Source organism: Peromyscus maniculatus, chromosome 11 (assembly GCF_049852395.1).
Source record: "Peromyscus maniculatus bairdii isolate BWxNUB_F1_BW_parent chromosome 11, HU_Pman_BW_mat_3.1, whole genome shotgun sequence".
NCBI classification, from domain to species: domain Eukaryota; kingdom Metazoa; phylum Chordata; class Mammalia; order Rodentia; family Cricetidae; genus Peromyscus; species Peromyscus maniculatus.
The window spans coordinates 99961100-99981244 of NC_134862.1; the positions used below are offsets into that span (position 1 = coordinate 99961100).

The 20145-nt window shown below is 41.9% G+C and overlaps 1 protein-coding gene across 5 annotated transcripts; it reads right to left on the reverse strand.

The window, feature by feature from the left end:
• Positions 1-937: 937 nt before the first annotated feature.
• Flvcr1 (FLVCR choline and heme transporter 1) lies at positions 938-19915 on the reverse strand. 5 transcript variants are annotated; one of them, XM_006972090.4, is made up of 10 exons: positions 19128-19897; positions 15350-15494; positions 9794-9934; positions 7646-7713; positions 6554-6657; positions 5989-6099; positions 5622-5727; positions 5133-5244; positions 3768-3835; positions 938-3605 (listed from the first exon to the last, which is right to left on the reverse strand). In XM_006972090.4, exons 1-10 carry the CDS (start codon positions 19851-19853, stop codon positions 3534-3536), a joined length of 1653 nt encoding a protein of 550 aa, XP_006972152.4. In that variant the 5' UTR covers positions 19854-19897; the 3' UTR covers positions 938-3533. The 5 variants fall into 5 exon arrangements, 1 of the variants encoding a protein (XP_006972152.4); XR_013043507.1 differs by lacking the exons at positions 938-3605; positions 3768-3835; positions 5133-5244; ... (2 more) ...; positions 6554-6657; positions 7646-7713 and adding an exon at positions 11029-11146 and having other exon boundaries at positions 9798-9934; positions 19128-19915; XR_006062218.2 differs by lacking the exons at positions 938-3605; positions 3768-3835; positions 5133-5244; ... (2 more) ...; positions 6554-6657; positions 7646-7713 and adding an exon at positions 14720-14844 and having other exon boundaries at positions 9798-9934; positions 19128-19914.
• Between the last annotated feature and the right edge of the window lie 230 nt (positions 19916-20145).

Consider the following 20145-nt stretch of genomic DNA (forward strand, 5'->3'; position numbering starts at 1 on the left):
GAAGGACATGGCAGCAGTGATGGGAATCCGGAGTGGGCCACAGGCTCCCTGGTCCTCCTCCTCCTCTGCTTGCAGCCTTTTCCAACATTCGGCTGTATCAGTCACCTCATTATTAGGGTTGGGCCAGTGAGAAAGCATCTGTACAGCTGATGGAGTGAGTGTTTGCTCTGTGCTCTCTGCTGGGATTTTTCTTGGCACTGTGATTTGCCACTATGGGTGAGGTCAATATGGTTAAAGTGAGCTTGTCTTACCTTCTTCAGAGTTCGTACTCACAGGTTTTCTGCTTGAACTATGCTGAATCCTCTACACTGGATTTCTGGATCCCCAACAAAAGTGCTGTCCATGAAGAGTGTGAGAAACGATACTTCTGAGAATAATGCTGTCTTGCTGATATCAACCTAAGTTTTTTGGAGTTTTTTAGATTTTTTTTTTCTTTTCCCCAGAGACAGGGTTTCTCTGTGTAGTTTTGGTGCCTGTCCTGGATCTCACTCTGTAGACCAGGCTGGCCTTGAACTCACAGAGATCTGCCTGGCTCTGCCTCCCGAGTGCTGGGATTAAAGCGTGTGCACCACCACCACCCAGCTTTTAGATTTGATTTTAAATTATGCACATGTGTGGGGCACATACACACGAATGCAGTTGCCGACCCAAGCTATAAGAGGGTGTTGGATCCCTGGGACTGCTGTGAGATTCCTGATTTGGGTGTTAGGAACAAAGCTCAGGTCCTCTGCGAGGGCAGTACACATCCTAGATGCTGAGCCACTCTCCCAGTTTACTCCCACATTATATTTAAGTAAATAAAATATTTTATTTTCTGTTGAGTGCTGATCACAGTGGACTTGTTTCCCTCCGTGGTTCACTCTAAAATCATATAATCGCTTTCTAACTTCCCACATACACCAGGCACCAGAACTTGTTTCTAAAAGACATATGAGAGTAGCATTAAAAAAATAAATTTATTTCAAGTATGAAATAATGAAGAACAAGCACATAATGAAATTATAAAAATAGCAAAAATAAGAATAGGAATTAAGACATCAGACACAGGCACTGTTCCAGGTACTAACACAAACCTTCTCACACAAGACGTTCTCCAACATTCTCAAAAGACAAAAGCTATGTTCACAGTATTTACAAATGCAACAGCTTTTGAGAACATCTAATTTTGTTCCTAAAATCATCTGGCTAAAGTTGACACAGGTGATAATCACTATTTCTAAAACCATGACACAGAATTATATCAAATTCTCACCTGACATAGTATCCATAACATTCACTTAAAATACTGAAAACATCATTAATTCATTTTGCATTATTACATCAAACTTTATCCCTTTCCAAACAGTGACAAACAAAGCACACACATGCTTTCAGACATTGAGTCATGACTTCCATCTGTGACTTGTTCAAAGCTCCAGGACGCAAAAACGCACATGATTGTTGTAAACAGCACTGTCAGTTTAAAAACAGAAACAGTTGGGGGAGACTGTTTTTGGTCATTTTTAACCTGTGACATAAATATCACAAGAAGTTATTGATTACACAGATTCTGCCTGAACTACTACAGACTGACTCAAAGGTTAAAAGGCTACTTGAAAGTCCCCTGTCTCTACACAGGAGCAATCACATTGTTTATTCAGTTGTCCATGGAGTTGTTCTCTAGCTAGATTTCTAAGTTCCTGTGGTCTACTCCACGATGAGTGACAATATTTTTGAAAGATCTTTTAGATCAGTGATTCTCAACCTTCCTAATGCTGTGACCTTTTAATTCAGTTCCTCATGTTGTGGTGATCCCTCAACCATAAAATTATTTCATTGCTACTTCATAACTGTAATTTTGCTACTGTTATGAATCATAATATAAACATCTGATATGCAGGATATCTGACATGCAATCCCCGTGAAAGGGTCGTTCAACTCCCAGAAGGGTCGCAACTCACAGGTTGAGAACCACTGTTTTAGATCAAAGTGAAAGCATTCATTTCACTGACATGAAAATTCTGCCAGAGAGGTTAAATGAAGTGTCCAGAGTTACCATGCTAGAAACACCAAGGACACAAAACCAGAATTCCTGATGCTGAGTGATATTAAGTTCTTCCAATACATTTTCCAGTGTCAGATTCCACATAATTTATAGTAATTTGATAAAAGAGAATAATATAATATCAAAATAAATCAATGCATATTTTGCCTAAATCAAACTTGCATTTGCTTCAAACATATTCATTACATAATTGGCTTTTCTTCATGCATTTTGATATTACATAAATTTTTAATAAAATTTATAAAATTACACTATTTAAATATTATTGTTGCTCAAATGACATGACAATATGCTTAGAGTCAGAACATCAATGACATTTAATTCTCACTGTAAACAAGACACAGTGGTAGGCACTGTGAAAACTCACTTGGTCCCATTCTCCTTGCCCTGAGCATGTAAAAGAGATACGATATCCACAGAGTGGTTCTACATACACTCTGTAGTGGAGGAGAAGCTGTCCCCAGCACTCAAGAACATGTGCAAAGGCTGGCATTACTCAGAGGATGATGGTCAGAGAAATGATCCTGGAACACAGCACTTAGTATTTCGAGGGCTCTCCGCAGAATAGAGAGACATGGGCTCTGTGAAGTTAGCCCAGACTCCCTGTCTTAGGCATCTCCACGGCAAATACAGATGTGACATAAGAAACCACCGGCTTTAATTTCAGCACTTGGGAGGCAGAGGCATGTGGGTCTCTGTGAGTTCAAGGCCAGCCTGATCTACAGAGTGAATTCCAGGACAGCCAGGGCTACACAGAGAAACCCTGTCTCCAAAAAAAAAAAAAAAAAAAGAAAGAAAAAGAAAGAAAGAAAAGAAAAGAAATCATGAGCTAGCTTGTAACACAGATGAGTAAAAATAAAGGTATTCTATTTCAAGTTGCACTGAAAAATACAGTATTTGTATGAAGGCAGCACAGAGAGGAACTCCAGATGATCTACATGTGCTTCATCTAACCAGAGTGTAACGAATTTAATCTGTGCATACAACTGTTTTTTGTTTTTGTTTTTTTGTTTTTTGTTTTTTTTTGTGGCACAGAACCAACATAGTGTATAACAAGAGTATAAAGGATGGGAAACATCGGAGGACTTCTCTGGGATCCTGATCCCATCCTGTCCTCCAGTGGGTCAGTTTCCTGATGTGGCCATTCCAGTGAGATGACAGCTAACTGGAAATGCACTGGACATGTTTACATGTGAACTGCACACACTCTTACCTGCCTTATGGTTCTAAATTCCCCATTAAAAAAAAATCCTGAGAAAAATGTCAAAAATGTTACTTTCATAGACACAATACACAGCTGAAAACAGACAATATTAGATAAATGGTAGTGTTGAGATGTAAGCAAAATGTTGCTTAATAACAATAAACCAAAATGATATTCAGAGTCCAGAGTTCCCCCAATACTTTCCAAGTAAGTGTCCTCACCACTCACACAGCTCCCCAAGGACGATGCCACATCCCCACGCTGAGGGCGGGTGCCTTCCCCTCTTCAGAGTGAAGATTCTGACTGCTTAGACATCACCACTTTTGGTTTCTCATCTATCAGACTATCAACTGGCACCTGCAAAAGTAATTGGCATTGGAGGGATGTACCGCATCTAACACATGCTATTTAACAGTCAACTGTTGAACTGACTCAAAAAAAAAGTTACTGATTAAACAAGAATGGTTTCCCATTTACCGTCCGCACACTCAAGAGTCCAGCCATAAAAATGCTACTTACCGCTTTCATGTCACCGTTTGTAAGCCCCATGTTTATGTTGTGTCTTCTCAGATCAGATTTGATCAATGCTAAAACAGAAACACAAGAGGTACAGACTGGTCACCTTCTCCTTCTCTATACAGCACGTAACACACAGTGCACAATGCTGTGACAGCCAATAGCATCGCTGCAGCTGAGAAGACACCTTGGTGTTGAGCTTAACTACCAGTCACCCCTCAGCTAACAAATACAGGGTGGGATAACGGGGTGTAGTAATGGAGGGAGAATGGTGACTTCCGGATCTCCTTGTTTAGGCGGTTGAATGGGTAACAGCACTAGCTAACTGAAATAGAAAACATAAGAGAAACAGGTATGTACAGTGGGAACACAGTGAATCTGGTTCTCACTGGGAGATCTAAGATGCCCACATGTACAAGTGGAAGGTGATAAAGACACACAAGATAAATAATTAATACAATTTTTATAATTTTTTAAAAAGGGTTCTGCTGTGGGATGTTCTGTATGTCCTGTGGGAGCTCGTTCTTGGGTTCCTCGTGACTTTACCCAGCAGGTCCGCATAGAGGATGATTAGGACCACGGGCCTGAGTGCAGGTGTCTGAGATGGTCTGCACTTGGCTGTGCTGTGGAATGGTCTGTATGTCAAGTTGCTCTGGTTGGTCAATAAATAAAACCTGATTGGCCGTGGCTAGGCAGGAAGTATAGGCGGGACTAACAGAGAGGAGAAATAAAAGAACAGGAAGACAGAAGGAGTCACTGCCAGCCGCCGCCAGGATAAGCAGCATGTGAAGACGCCGGTAAGCCACGAGCCATGTGGCAGGGTATAGATTTGTGGAAATGGATTAATTTAAGATATAAGAACAGTTAGCAAGAAGCCTGCCATGGCCATACAGTGTGAAGCAATATAAGTCTCTGTGTTTACTTGGTTGGGTCTGAGCTGCTGTGGGACTGGCGGGTGACAAAGATTTGTCCTGACTGTGGGCAAGGCAGGAAAACTCTGGCTACAGGGTTCTTTTTATTTTATGTATATGGGCGTGTGGCCTGCATTTGTGTCTGTGCAGTGCCAGAGGCGGCCAGAAGAGGACATCAGATCCTCTGGAACCAGAGCTAGACTACTGTGAGCAACCATTTGGGTGCTGGGGATTGAACTGGGTGCGGTGAGCCGCCTCCCCAGACCCAGCACTGTCTTTTATGCACAGTAATGGTATTAAATTTGGACCCACCAAACTGAAAGGACAGACTCACATCCTGAGAAGAAAACTGTGTTCCACTTCTTATTTCATTCTTAACGTCAGAGTTCTGCAACACCATGAAGCAGCAATGCACAAAACTGAACACAGACAACAGGCTGCACGCACTCAGCCTTACCTGTCAAAATGATGCCTAAGAACATCCAGGCACAGAGAAAAATGTTTCCTGCTTGAGGTGTGTAGTCGGACATGAGCTTTCCTTGAGCCAATGTGAATAAAATTCCAAATATCTAAGATAAAATTCGTGAAATGAGTTTTATTAAGTTTGCTCTTTTAAAACAAGTACACATTCCCCACAGAGCCTGCCTTAACTGACTTTCCTTATGATCTGGCTTCTAGAAATAACCACTGAAAGTCAGGATAATTAAACCACAAAGTCAGGCCAAGCTCACTGCTTGCTGGCCATAGGAATCACCTTGTTTTTTGTGGTTTTGTTTGTTCTGTTTTTTTGAGACAAGAGGCTCATGTAGCCAGGCTGGCCTCAAACACACTATGTAGCTAACACTGGCCTTGACCTCCTGATCCCCCTGCCCCTGCTTATCAAGTGCTTGAGATCACTATCACCACACTTGGTTAACTGTCTTGGGTTAGGAAAAAGCAGGATTACCTGTGCAGCAGCATTGAGGAGTCCAGAGGATGTGCCCTCAGACTCAGGGTAAGTGATCTCAACAGCAAACTCAAAGCCCAGAGGGAGGTAACCGGTCATGAAGAAACTAGGAGAGCAAGACCACAAGACAGGTGGGTTAGGAGAGGGCAGCCACCTGCCAGATGAGGCTCATCTATTTTTCACCAACAGCATACCAAAATATCTTAAACTTTTTTGTTATAGTTCTGAGGAATTATACATTTATATGTACATAATGGAACTTTTAGAGTTTAATTTAAATATCAAAAGAACTTTTGGAGGGCTTTTTACACAGTCCTTCCAAGTCGTAGGAGCAGGGTGTAATTTCTTTTACACACTTGACACTTACCCAAGGAAGCCCCCAGTGACAAACACCACAATGATGTACCCAAGGTCCAGCGTGAAAGTAAATATAAGCATCCCAATGAAAGACAGGATGTACACGATCAGAGTCGTCTGCCTAAAACAAAGACAAAATAATTAATGGTTCCCTTCTGATTGCCCTAGGGTACAGAGAAAAATGTGGCTGGCTATCACAAATCATGCCTTCTCATCAGTGGATAATGTGGCTAGCTCAACAATAATCTTCCCATAGAAAAAAACTTTTTTTAAAGTTTATAACATAAAAAAGACAAGATAAAGTTTGTTGGGAACCTGGTGCTTCCCTGGGAGGGCTCTTTTCAGATAGAAACAAGCTACAAAGGGCTGGGAAGATCTGTAAAGCATTCATGCAGGCAGATCACTGAAATGCTCCAAGTCTCAGTTACACATGGTGGGTCACGCTGGCATCCTGGCAGTTCGGCAGCTATGGCAAGATGGAGCTCCAAGCCAGCTCGAGCTACCTAGTGAAACCCCATTCTTTAAAATCAGTGTATCTTTACTTACGTATCATGCACATATCTACTGTAACTTACTTGTAGGTTTTGGTGTAATCCAGCCATAAGCCACAAAGAATAGAGCCCACCATTCCAGCTACCACCAGCGTTAGCCCAATTCTTCCAGCATTCACCTCTTCTCTCTAAAACAATTTGATAATCAGATATTTCTAATTCAAGCAGGTGGTTCACATTCCCATACACTTACATAGTTAGCAGAAATAATTATTAAAATTAAGCACACAATAGGAAGATTCATTACATGGGATAGAGGTGTGTTTTTGGAGAGGATGGTTTATTGAAGGCATTCTATTTTAAAACAACAGAATCAGTAAAAGTGAATATAAAATAATGAAAGAAGTAAAAAGGAGACATTTCCTGGATACTCCATAGTTGTATTTACTTTCTGTTAAGACTTTGAAATCATTTATACATGTGCATAGAGAAAGGTAAGGGCAACACTTTTACACAGTAAAGGTGCCAGCTCCTTTTTAAGAGAGAGGCCAGTCTGACCTCGATGTCTAAGCTTACATCCTTTAAAAGGTTTTGTGTTTTTCCATATAACCAAATTAAGGTTTTGTCACAATGCTAATAATATTTACTTTCAATGTGTGTTTTGCAAATTAGGTTAAATACGCTTAATAAAAGTATGGGAGCTAGTGATTTTGGACTGAGTTTACACACTAAGTCCAGGAGACCAGAACAAACTAGATTGGTGTGATACACCAGGGATCATATTGACAACTCAGGAATCTGGCCTCTCTGCTCTAACTGTGAGACCCATCTGCCTTCTGTGCCTAAACAGCTTTATTCAGCTTTTTTTCCACCTCTTAGTTGTAGATGGAATGCTGCCTTTAAAAAAAAACAACAGATATAAATCTTTTGCATTAACAAGGCCATAATCCGTCATTTTAGAACCACACTAATGCAAATTATATTGTTAAAGGAAAAGTCTTGGTCAAGCATACAATATAAAAGCAGATGGTGGCCCATGCCTGTAATCCCAGCATTGGGGAGACAGAAGCAGGAAAACCATCTCAAGTTCCAGGCTAGCCTGGTCTACATAATGAGTTCTAGACCAGCCAATGTTCCATTGCAAGACTCTGTTTCAGAAAACAAAACAAAGCTTACCTCATAATGTGTCAATATCATTTGATTTAATAATGTTGAAACTGAATAAAATGCTCCAGTCATAATACCTATAAAGAAAAAAAAGTTCATCATTCCATGAAATAACACGGAATGCTATGCAATATGTATAAAATGTAATGTTCTCAGACAGTCAAGAAGACTAAACACCACCACTGTTGCCTTTTAGAAGATAGACAGATGGATTTAATACCAGATTTATTAGAGATCTGTGCTGGAATCCTGGTCTCCACCATAGGTGGGTCAAAGGTGATGGAACCTTTAAGAGGTGGGACCTAAAACAATGAGGTGAGGCCCAGGGGCTCCTCAGAAAGATTCATTTAGGTCTCATGGAGTAAGTCAGTTATTAGTGAAGAAGGCTGTTATAAAATAAGGCCACCAAACACCTTGGTCTACTTGGCACAAAGTCATATTTTATCCCTGTCATGATGCTCCCAAGTTCCTTGCCAAAGACTAAGCAGATATGGCTACCTGGTCTTGATCTTTCCAAAGATATGAGATAAATACACCTCTTTTCTTTATAAAATATCCAGCACTGGGCATTTTGTTGTAGCAACAGAAATGGAAACTAGGATTTTGTTACAACACATTATTTTGATTCAGGCATGTAGATCACCACATGCAACTCTGCATATGGCAAACATTCAAGCAACCTTTCCTGTGCATGTACCATAAACCATAGTCAGTGGTGATGAAAAGTGAGACAGGGCTCAATGGCAGCGTTTGCCTAGTATACACAAGACCCTTGGTTTGATTCCTAGCATCACAGCACCACACCCCACCAAACAAAACCAACCAACCAAGTCTTAAGAAAAAGAAACCCTTCATCATTAACAGCATAACAGAACGCTTGTTTCAGAGACCTGACACTTGAATCAAAAACTTACAAGGCAATTCCTAAGAGAATAAAAGAACACGAAAGAATCTCAACAGATTGTCATCAGGAATCACATGTGCAGTCTCAAACCCTCGTGTGCACTTCCTCAAAGACACGGGATTGGTAACATAGCTGAGATTTAATTTACTATTCATTCTCTTTTACTATTAAATATTCAAGCACACAAAGACCACTGCTGTGGGGTGTCTTTCTACATGCTGTGAATTTGTGTGGCTCCCATTGGATAATAAATAAAGCTGTTTTGGCCTATGGCAAGAAAGCTTACAGCCTGGTGGGAAATCCAAGCAGATACAGAGAAAGAAGGTCGAAGTCAGTAGAGATTCGAGCCTGCTGCCAAAGGAGCAACAAGATGCCAGCAGACCCATAACAGCACAGCCATGTACGTATGTACATAGACTTGTAGGAATGGGTTAATTTAAGATGAAAGAGCTGGCTAGCAAGAAGCTGAAGCCATAGGCCGCACAGTTTGTAATTCATATGAGCCTCTGAGGGATTATTTCATAAGCAGCTGCGGGACCTGGGGAGAAGAGATTCGTCAGGACTGCGGGGCAAGGCAGGACTGGAGACGTTTCTGACTACAGACCACAGTGAATAACATACTCTCTCATCACTGATCTTTGCTTCAATTTTCCCACTTCTATACTTTCTTTTCCAAAAGTACTCCTATCTTGATCTTGGGAGTTTTTAATTTCATGTGTGTATTCATGAATAATTAGAATTATTCCACATCATCTATAACTTGGTCTTACCACTCAACTGTTTGTTTTGTGGTTCATGGTGACACTTTCATTCTAGTTCATTGATTTTTCTCTACTGTGTAATAGTCCATAGTGTTAATCTATTTCAATTCAGTTACCTGTTATCAGTAGACATTTAACACTCCTCCCCCAGGTTTTCAATATTTAAAATAAGACTGCAGTTGATATTAAGATTTTACTCCTAAACACAAGAATGGGTTTCTCTAAATATATCTGCAGGCAGAACTTCTACATTCTAGATGTAACACTCTACCAGGACTCAAAAAAGCATGCAGTACTTCTGAGATCTGCTTTTTTTTTTTCTATTTAAAAACATTAAAAAAAAAAAAACCCTTTAGGCAAAACTTAAGTTCATCATTAAGCTATGAAGTTCATGGACCAACCTCATTAATATTCAAGCCACTAGTTTCAATAAAAAAGAATCTACAGTGCTTAAAGGTGTCCATGGCCACCAGTGAACACAGTGCCACTTACCATAACTGATCAGCAGGAGAACAAAGGGGATGTTTCTGAAGAGGTTCCAGATAGAAGTCTTGTAGGAGTACTCCGCAGGAGGACTGTCTCTCAGAGCTGCCTGAGCCTGACTTGGTGGTAACAGAGGCCTTTCCTTGAACACTGGAAACATGTGTGAAAAGGATTACATATGACTAACTCACGTATATTATACCCACACACCTCATGTGATTCAATATATGGCATCTTTCTCAGTGAGAGAACAGAATTTAGTTTAGGACTAAAGAGGCAGTCAAAGTTTTGTATAGCAAGGTTGTTTTTTAGCTTTACTGACTTCTAAGTGAAGAATAATTTGGCATTATCCTTTTAGCTCTCTGAACTAAAACTCAGAGATTTGGCCAATTCATTGGAGCTGAAAAATCACTGGCAATGAGACCACCTTTGCCCATTGATTGCTCCATTTTCAATAATCAAGATCAATATTTACTACATTAAGGATTTCACTTTTAAATTCAGTCCCTTGGAAGAGATAAATGCTTGGATTCAGTGACCTTCCCAGGTATCAAGAGTCACACATGTTTCTATAATCATAGATCCCAGATGTACATGTCACTGATCAGACAATTCATGAAAATGTGCTTTACAATTAACAAGTAAATTCAAAAAGCAAAAGGGAAGCACAGGGGCAAAGGCACGTTTTCTAAGACCATAATTTCTGCCCTCCTCCTCCCGTCTCTCCTCTCGGAGCACTGACCTTTACACAGCACAAACCCCCACTCCCTGCCGCTCATCACTTTTCCATTTCCTCTTTTTCCTTCTCCCTTTCAAAACAATTTCTTCTTGGTTGGAAGAGGCCTGTTTTATTTTCAATTTGAAGGGGATTAGGTCTGGTGTCTCTGGTTGTCAAGTGGACTCATTTAAAAATTTAAAATTAATACTGGTTTTGAGACTCTATACAAGGGTTAACAAGCAGAATCTGTAGGATAGAATATGAGACCCTACACTAAACACAAAAATCCCAACATTCCCAATACACAGACATATTTGAGAGTTACCAGGGAAGAAACAATCCTTGCAACCCCCACAAATTATTATGAGTCATTTCTCTATTTGCTGATAAAAACAAAAAGTTAAAGTTTTTGTTGGAAAAAAAATTATGATGTAACTAAAACCAAACTCAGTATACTTCTATTTCAGAGCTCAGAACTAGAGCAAGAGGGACAGAACTCATCGGCACTTATTCGTAGCATCCTTACATTGGAGCCTGGTGGGCACAAAACCTTTAGCTGCCGCAATTCTTCCTCTTCCTTCCTCCCTATCTGATCCTTGCACTGTTAGGAGGCCTCGAGTCTGTCCTGCAAGTCTCTCTGTGTCCTAGTCGGATAGGAAATATTTCTCTTTATTAGCATTGGTAACACAAAACTTTCACAGTAGTAAATCAAGGTTTCAGACTATAAGTAATTGTAGTCTAGTTTCTAGCAAGTCCTAAATATCTAGGTTTTAATTTACTATAGCAAAACAAATCCAAATGAACCAAATATGGATTAAAAACTCACATACATTAAAAACAATCCTCATCGGTCTTTAGCTCCACTCAGATTGATTTTCTGAATACAAGTATCATTCTCAAGTTTCGGAGAGATGAACTGATCTCTTGGCAAATGTAACCTGTACCTCCCAGCCACACACCGCTGAAAGGTCAGACTCAGTGCTACATGAAGAAAAGCAGGAACAAAAGGTCATCTGTCTATGACCTTTTTATGCTGTGTATCTATCTCAAAGCAGGAAATAAGGCCTTTCTTTTTTTCCTTTGAAATGGGGAACTCTTTTTTTTCCACTAAAAATCTGTGCCAATAAAAGAACTGTTTATTAACCTCAAATAGCAGCTCCTCTCCACCTGGCATTAGACACACAAAGTCATCAAAAGCTTGCAGAGCACTGAGTTCACGCAGCTCCTCCTTGGAAGAAGAAAGAGTAAACCCGGGCTGCTCAGAGCCCTTTTGTCACTGTGGGAGACGCAGGCAGACTGTAAATACACCTCTGCCTCTGCCCTGTCTTACGTATGTCTCAGTTTTAGGTTCTCATTCTTTAAATGGAAATGACAATGACAAGCTGCTGTAAAGATCACATAAAATATGTGAAATTTTACAATTATCAAGTGTTGTTATATAAAATGTATTGTATTATTTGAAAAATATTCACTTAGAGTGGAACTTGGTGGTGCATGTCTTTAATCCCAGCACTTGGAATGCAGAGGCAGGTGGATCTCTGTGAGTTCAAAGCCAGCCTGGTCTTCATAGTGAGTTCCAGGACAGTCAGAGCTACATAGAGAAACCAAAAATAAAAAAATAAGTAAATACAATATTCACTTAAAAAATCAGACTTTGTCTCAAGAGCTTGAAATATTTATAGACTAAGTAAGTAAAAGGCATCTCTAGTAAAAAGTTTACAGCCATGTACAGCCATCGTGAATACAAGAATCCAAAGTACAATTACACATCTAGCCTATACATTCTTCTGTTTATGTAAGACTAATATTGAATTAAATGTTTTTTTCTTTTTTGGAGGGTGGCAGTTTGAGACAGGGTTTCTCTGTGTAGCCTTCGTTATCCTGGAACTCACTCTGTAGACCAGGCTGGTCTCCAACTCACAGAGATCCACCTGTCTCTGCCTCCCAGGTGCTGATAAAGAATCTTGAGGCTTAATAAGAACCAACATGTGGTGTGTATTCAACCATGTTTTGGTGCACATCTACCATCCAAATGTGAGAGGCCAGAATTCCTCAAGAATGAGGAATCAGTGTGGACTCAGTGGAAGGTATGGAGAGTTCCTAAGATTCCCACATAAATCCATATACACAACCCACGAGGACAAGAAAGGTCACACAAAGTGAGCCTTTAAGGAAGTCTTTGAGGTAGGCTGATGAATATTAGTTCAATATGTGTCATGTTACTAAAAACTGTAATTTAAAGCCATAAATTATATGGATTTGGTTGAATTTTTAAGTAATTATCAGTAGAATTTAGAAGGATGTAACCTCCTCTCTTCTAGTAAACAAGGCGCTTTAAGAGTTTCCAAATTCAGTTTCTTCCTCGGCAAACCCTGAGTACGGTGACACAGGCTGCCTTTCTATTGACTGTCACAGGTCTCCCACAGTGACGGTGTGCTATCTTTTTTGTTTTTTGACACAGGGTCTCACGTAGCCAAGGACAACCCTGGGCTCCTGATCCTCCTGTCTCCAGCCCCCAAATACTGGGACGATAGCAGATGCTTCCATGACTAATTCTTACTTTGCTTTTATACTATGTCTAGAGTCATAAAACTAAAAATGTAGGGCACTAAAACAGACTTGAAAGCAAGGCTTTTTCATTCCATTGTTTCTACACTTCCAGTTCTATCTCCACTCTCAACCCATAAGGCAAAAGTACACCCATAACTAATTAGATACATAAGTAGCTCACTTTAATTTCTCAGACTACAAAAGATAATAAACTAATAGTCATACTCATTTCATTGTTTTTCATCTGTCTTTGGAAACTAAAAAACCTATTTGTAATAGTTTATACACACACACACACACACACACACACACACACATATATATCATGTAAAAAAGTTCAACTACAGAATTATTTTTAAAATTTTATTTTTACTTTTGGATTTATTTTCTGTGAATGAGTGACTTGCCTGCATGTCTATACGTGCACCATTAGTGTCTGGTGTCCACAGAGCTCAGAAGAGGGCATCAGAGTCTCTGGAACCGGAGTTATATATGGTCGTGAGCTAGTTACATGTGAATGCTGGGAACTAAACCAAGTCCTCTACAACAGCAACAAGTGCACAAGTGCTCCTAACCACTGAGCTACCTTTCCACTAATTAACTAGAAATATTTTAACTTTTCATTGTGTGTGTGTGTGAGTGTGTGTGTGTGTGTGTGTGTGTGTGTGTGTTGGGTTTCCTGCACGTGACTGCGGTGCACACAGAGGTCAGAGAAAGAAGTCAGGTCCCCTGTAGCTGTAATTACAGGAAGCGGTGAGCTACCGGTGACATGGGTGCTGGGGACATAACCTGGGTCCTCTGCAAGAGCAGCAAGTGCTCCTAGCTGCTGAGCGTCTCTCCAGCCGGCTCTTTTTATAAAGATGTCTTCTATAATTGATTATTCATTTCTTGTGAAGAGATGCTCAACTTAAGATCCAAGAAGACAGAAGCCCGAGATTTATGTGATTACACATAAATGATTGAAAGATACTTTATACTTAAACCTACTGTGAGTGCAAGATCCATTTCTCTAAAAATGTACAGAAGCAATATTTTGTACTTGGTCAAGCAAGCCAAATGCACCAACCAGAAAAGCTGATTTAAGAGTCTCCCTCACCAGTACAGATTTCTTTTAAAACTGTTAAAATACTAAGAGTACAAGACAAACTTTTCAGCAATGTGCACAGTAGAAACATGCCACTCCCTGACTAACTGCAAAGATGGAAAATGAGAAGCCAACTGCACATACTAGCATACTTCAGATGCTACTAAGAGAACATTCCGTTCATCACCTCAAGGGAAATTGCAGATGTGGGCTGAGCTTCCTATACCTGGTCCTGCCACTCGCCTACCCAGGTTACCAGAAGATATTTCTCTGAAACTCAACTTCACATCTGGAGACCACAAAATTTGAAGATTTCATTGATATCATAGCAAGGTAAAAGTTTAATATGTAAGTCTAAGACCTCCAACAATAACACGGTTTAATGATAAGTGTTAATTAAAAGATGGTCTGTGGACTTCACAGTTCCTTTTCTAATAAAACCCATCGGAGAGGTCCTGAGTGTCTAGCAGGCAGTCTAGTTACGGCAGCAGCAGTATATCTTAGATACTCCTTGCCTATCTTCTCCCTAAAATCAAAATTGTTTTCCCTTAAAAATGAACTTAAAAAAAAAAAAAAAGCAGACCTTCCCAAAGCTTCTTCCAAGCTGGTGATGGCTGCTTGCAGCTGACTCTGACTGACTCCTTCAAAAGACAGGCCCAGGCGAGGACGCGGGGACGAGGGACGGCAGCCGGGCTTTGCTGAAGTGGCCTAACAAGCAGACAGTTCCCACAGTTTGAAATTCGGAACAGCTCCAGGCTGCCCAGGATCACTTACAGGTCAACATTTTAGACCCAGTTAATCTTAAACTGGGGACCCCTGGGGGAATTTCCCGTGAGAGGGGAGGTGGCAGCCTGCTTGCATCATTTCAAAGCATGACAAAAACCGGCTGCAGGCTAGGCAGGTACAAGATGCACACCACAGAGATGAACATGGGAAGGGAAGCCAGGCAGCATATCTGAGATGAACGCTTACCAAGCTGAGTTAGTAGGAAGGTAAATGGGATTGATTAGTCTCCAAACCCTTTAGAATGTTGAGGACAACGTACAGTGGACCATAACGTACCCCTAGAGCTGTTCCATTCAGTACCCAAGCAAGACAGTGCATGAAGAGAACATAAACAGCACTGGACACACCATCAGCAAACTTCCAGGGTTAGTTATCCTCATACATCTGTCATGCACTTATCTAAGCTTAGGACGAACAAGTCACTTACCAATTACTGTTAAAAAAAATAAAAGTGTGGAGATGAATGCTGTTCCGTAAAACATGGTGTTGATGTTATAAGCCAGAAGGTCTGTGTTATTCTGTGTGTTGGGCACTAAAACAGGTGGCAACAAGAAGCCAATTGCAGTTCCAAGCTGTAAAATAAACAGTCCTGTTAACAGCCATTAATAGGAAACAAAGACGAAATGCTGGCATTTAACAGAACATAAAGAGAAACGGTAGTACATATAAAGATGTACTGTAAACCCTAAAAAATCTGTTCTCATGTCTTTGTTAAAAGAAAACTGTTGGCAAACTTCTCTCCTATATCTGATAAGGGATTAAAAAATTCTTACAACATGGGGAAAATATTTCCAAATCATATCTAAGAAGGAACTAGCATCAGAGTAAAGAACTTTTACAACCCAACAACAGAGATAAGAATCCCAATGATAAATGGGCCAAAGACTTGAAAAGACATTTTTCCAAAGAAGATACATAGCTAAGAAGAATATGAAAAAAAGGTCAATATCATGCTGTAAAGGGAAACACAAATCAAAATTACCACGAGACTCCATCTTACATCCACTAGGATGAGTGTGATTATAAGAACAGAAAGTAAGTGTTCCCAAGAATGGGAGAAACTGGAACCCTTGTGGCACAAATGTAAAATGATATAGTAGCCACTATGGATAGTTTGGCAATTTCTTCACAAATTTAAAACAGAACTGAAATATGATGTTTCCATTCCACTTGTAGGTCCATGCCCCCCAAACTAAAAACAGATAGTCAAATAAACTATATACAAACACAGCAACCCCATTCACAGACCCAAAACATGATAATAACCTAAATATTTATCTGGCATGTTCACACAATGAAGTATATCCATCTGTAAGAAGGAATGAAGTACTGATGTAGTACTATCCCATGTACTTGAAAACATGATAGAGAACTAAGACAGACACAAAGACACACAGTATATAATTTCATCTATATAAAATATTCAGCATAGACAAATCCATATCGAAAGCAACTCTGGGCTGGCAAGCTGGCTCAGTGGTGACGAGTACTTGCTGCACAGCGTAAGGACCAGAGTTCTAATCCCAGCACCCACACAATGAGCTGGCACGGTCCTGTGCACTCCTGCACCCACCGCACTTGGGGTGAGGACAGGGTGCTCTCTAGAGCCTGATGGCTGACAGCCTAGCTGAAAAACCTCAACTCCAGGCTTATGAGAGACTCTTCCTCAACAGAACAAGGCACAGGGAGACAGCGGGCATCCAAAATCCCCCTCTGGTTTCCAAGTGTGCACTCACCCAAACCATCTCCCTCCTACTGCACACCTGTATACATACATTACACACGCACACACACACACACACACACAGGAAGACATTCAAAGAAAGAAGGCAAACAAGTAATTACAAAGGGATGTGGGGGCTGGAGAGATGGCTCAGGGCTTAAGAGCACTGGCTGCTCTTCCAGAGGATCTGAGTTCAATCCCCAGCACCCACATGGCAGCTCACAACTATCTGTGATTCAAGTTCCAGTGGATCCAACTCCCTCACAAAAACATGCAGGTCAAACACCAATGCATATAAAAATTTTTAAAAAATTAAATTACAAAGAGAGATGGAAAGTTACTCAGGAAATGAAATGAAAAAATGGACAGTAATGAGCATAAAACATGTATATTTGTCAATATATGAGCAATAAACATGAGACAGTGATAAATGCTACATGGAGAGAGAAAATGTAATGATGCAGTAAGAAAGTAACTCCACATGGAATCAGGAAAGCAACTGGCTAATCAAATTGACTTGAGAGCTGAGTGGCTGTAAGTGTGTAATCACGTAATCTGAACAGGAAGAAAATTCTAAGCATGGGGAAGGAATGTTTCTGCAAAGGTCCTTGTGCAAGTGCAAGTTTGACACTGTTTAAGAAGCCAAAGACACATGACAAAGGTTTTGTAACTTATAGTAAACACTTTATATTTTTTAAAGTACTCTGGTTCTCTCTGGAGACCTAAAAAGTTAAAAACTACCATTCAGGAACCAGACAGACACGTGAACAAGCAGTATTATTACCTTTGGAAAATGATTTCATTCCTTAAAGTTTCAATTTCCCTATCTAACAAGTGGGAAAACTAATAGTTCCTAACCTTATGATATTAAGTTGAATGGCATATGCACATAAGTCACTTTAATGTTACCAAGCTCTTAGTGACTGCATAATGCTTCTGAATATCATTATGCATGATCACTCCATAAATGAGACTGAAAAATGCTTATTTGGTCATAACTGCACAGTTACAGGCACCAAGGAAGGAATGGGAACACTGAGGAGGCTACAGGAAAAGCCAGAAATGTGCTGCTAAGAGGAGGGAAGGCACCTATAAGTGTTCCCTTTATTATCCATAAAAATTGATGCTTCATAGATAAAGAGCTGATAATATTTTTATTATGGTCAATGAAGCATAATCTTGAATATAATTTTGAAACAAAAAATATCTTAAGAAAACATCTACTATCCAAATATAAAGAAACAACTAAAATATCAGTAATAAATTATTTTGAATGCACAGCAATTATAGTTTAAGTGGCCCTTCTACCGTCTTAGAGAAAGCAAGTAAGTCTAACAAAATAAGCACACACAGTCTTTTGGGGTGTTTTAAACCATGATCTTGATCCCATTGAGACTTGGAAGTAAGAAAGTAACATTTTCGCTCAGCAGTGGTGGCGCACACCTTTAACCCCAGCACTCAGGAGACAGAGGTGGGAGGAGGATCTCTGTGACTTGGAGGCCAGCCTGGTCTACAGAGTGAGTTCCAGGACAGCCAGGGCTGTTACACACAGAAAGGGAGGAAGAAAAGAAAAAGAAACATTTTCTGGTTACATAGCTGCATGTAGCAATATATGTATAAAGGGGTGTGGATGATTTTAACTAGATTTCCTTCAATTGAATGAATACTAACTATCCTTTACAATGGTGACATTTACGGCGGTGACAAAGTACCCGGTGTCACAGGTGCCCTCTACTAAGAGTTTAAGCTACAATAAGGGAACGACCCTGAAATTAACAAATGCAAACATCAGAGTGGGTGGCTCATTCCTGCATTTGGGAGGCTGAAGCAGGATTCTCAAGAGTTTGAAGTCTGCCACACACCTTTTGCCTAGTATTGCGTCTGGAATTCTGGTGGCATTTGAATTTATCATGGTAGGGGAAACAAGGCCGTTTCTTAAGGGAGCCTCGGCTAATTAAACCACTAGCCATTCCAGAGTCAGTGATTTGCAGCACTGCCTGACTTATTAAGAACTAATAACTGGACTCAGTAATATTGCCAAGTCTTTATCACCAAGACATTTATTGAACACTCACTTTCGCCTGTTCAGTGTGTACCAGGCTGGGCTCACTGCTAATACACTTAAATCGGGACTGTTCCAAGGACATTCAATATGGAAACAAACGTCACAGAACTCAACACTTTCCTTCTGCAGTGATGACAAAAATACCTATGAGATCTCCTTCACTGTCAGCGCGTCCAGGCGCGCCTGTGTGTAAGTAAGCCAGAGGGCAACCTCGGGCGTCCTTTTTCAGGAGCTGTCCTCCTCACCTGTCAGTGCTGGCTGGAAATACAACCTGGAGCCACCATGCCACGTGGTGCTGGAGCTCAGTCTTAACGCTTCTACGGTAGGCACCTTACCCACCAACCGTGGGCTCAGCCCCGCCTATGGCTTCCTACCGTCCTTAAGAGGATCCTAATGTCTATTCGTTCCAGTCTTTACCTGGTTGCCCAGCACCGCGGTGGCACAAGCCGTCGACACCTCCTTGGGTCCAAACCACACCGAGGCGATGCGAGAGGGCAAGCCTAGAATGAAGACCTGGGCCACGGAGCACAGACTCTGCCCCAGCATGGTGACCCAGAAGAGGTGCCGCTGCACGCTGCCGCACTTGACCCAGGCGCCCAGGCCGTTGAGGCCGGAGCCCAGCAGCGCCGTGAGCCGCAGTCCTCGCGTGTCCAGCAGCCAGGTGGCCGGGAAAATGAGGGGCACGTAGGCCAGCATGTACACCATGGACAGCCAGTTGATGTGCAGCGCCGACACACCGTAGAAGCCCTCGAACACGTTGCTGATGATGCTGTACTGGATCCAATGGAAGGCGTTGACCAGCGAGTACGTGCTGAAGATGAGCAGCACCACGAAGCGCCGCGGCGACAGCGCCGTGCGCGGGGAGCGCGTGGGGCCCGGGCCGTCCTCCCCACCGCCCGCGGGCAGCAGCCGGGCCTGGGTCTCCTCCTCCTCCGCCGCCGCCAGCAGGCCTTGCGGCCCGTCCGGAGCTCCCGCGACCACGGAGCCGTGACCCGGGCCTCCGTTCTCCGCCTCGGGCCCATCAGGCGGCTCCGTGCGCGCCTCCCCATCCGGGGCGCCCCTCAGCACCGGAAGGTATCCCTTTGCTAACGGGTGCCCGGGCGCCACGGCCGGCCCCTCCTCCTCCTCGTCGGGCCGCGCCATGCCTCCCGGCTCCCCGCCCCGCCGCCCCTCCACTCTCCTTCCCTGCAGCGGAACGCTCGCCCGCGCCGCCCGCTGACTAAGTGAAGCTGCGCGCGCGGCGCCCGGCGGTGTGGCTCCCGCCGGCAGGCCCCGCCCCCAGGGCGCCGCGTATCCCCTGGCCACGGGCCTCCAGCCAATCATTGGGCGCCTTTGGAGGCTGGGGAGCCAATCAGGGAGTTGCCGGGAAGAGGGGCGGGATCAAATGTGAGACTGTTTTGGGAGCCCGGAGCAGGCGTGCTCCCCACTTTAGATG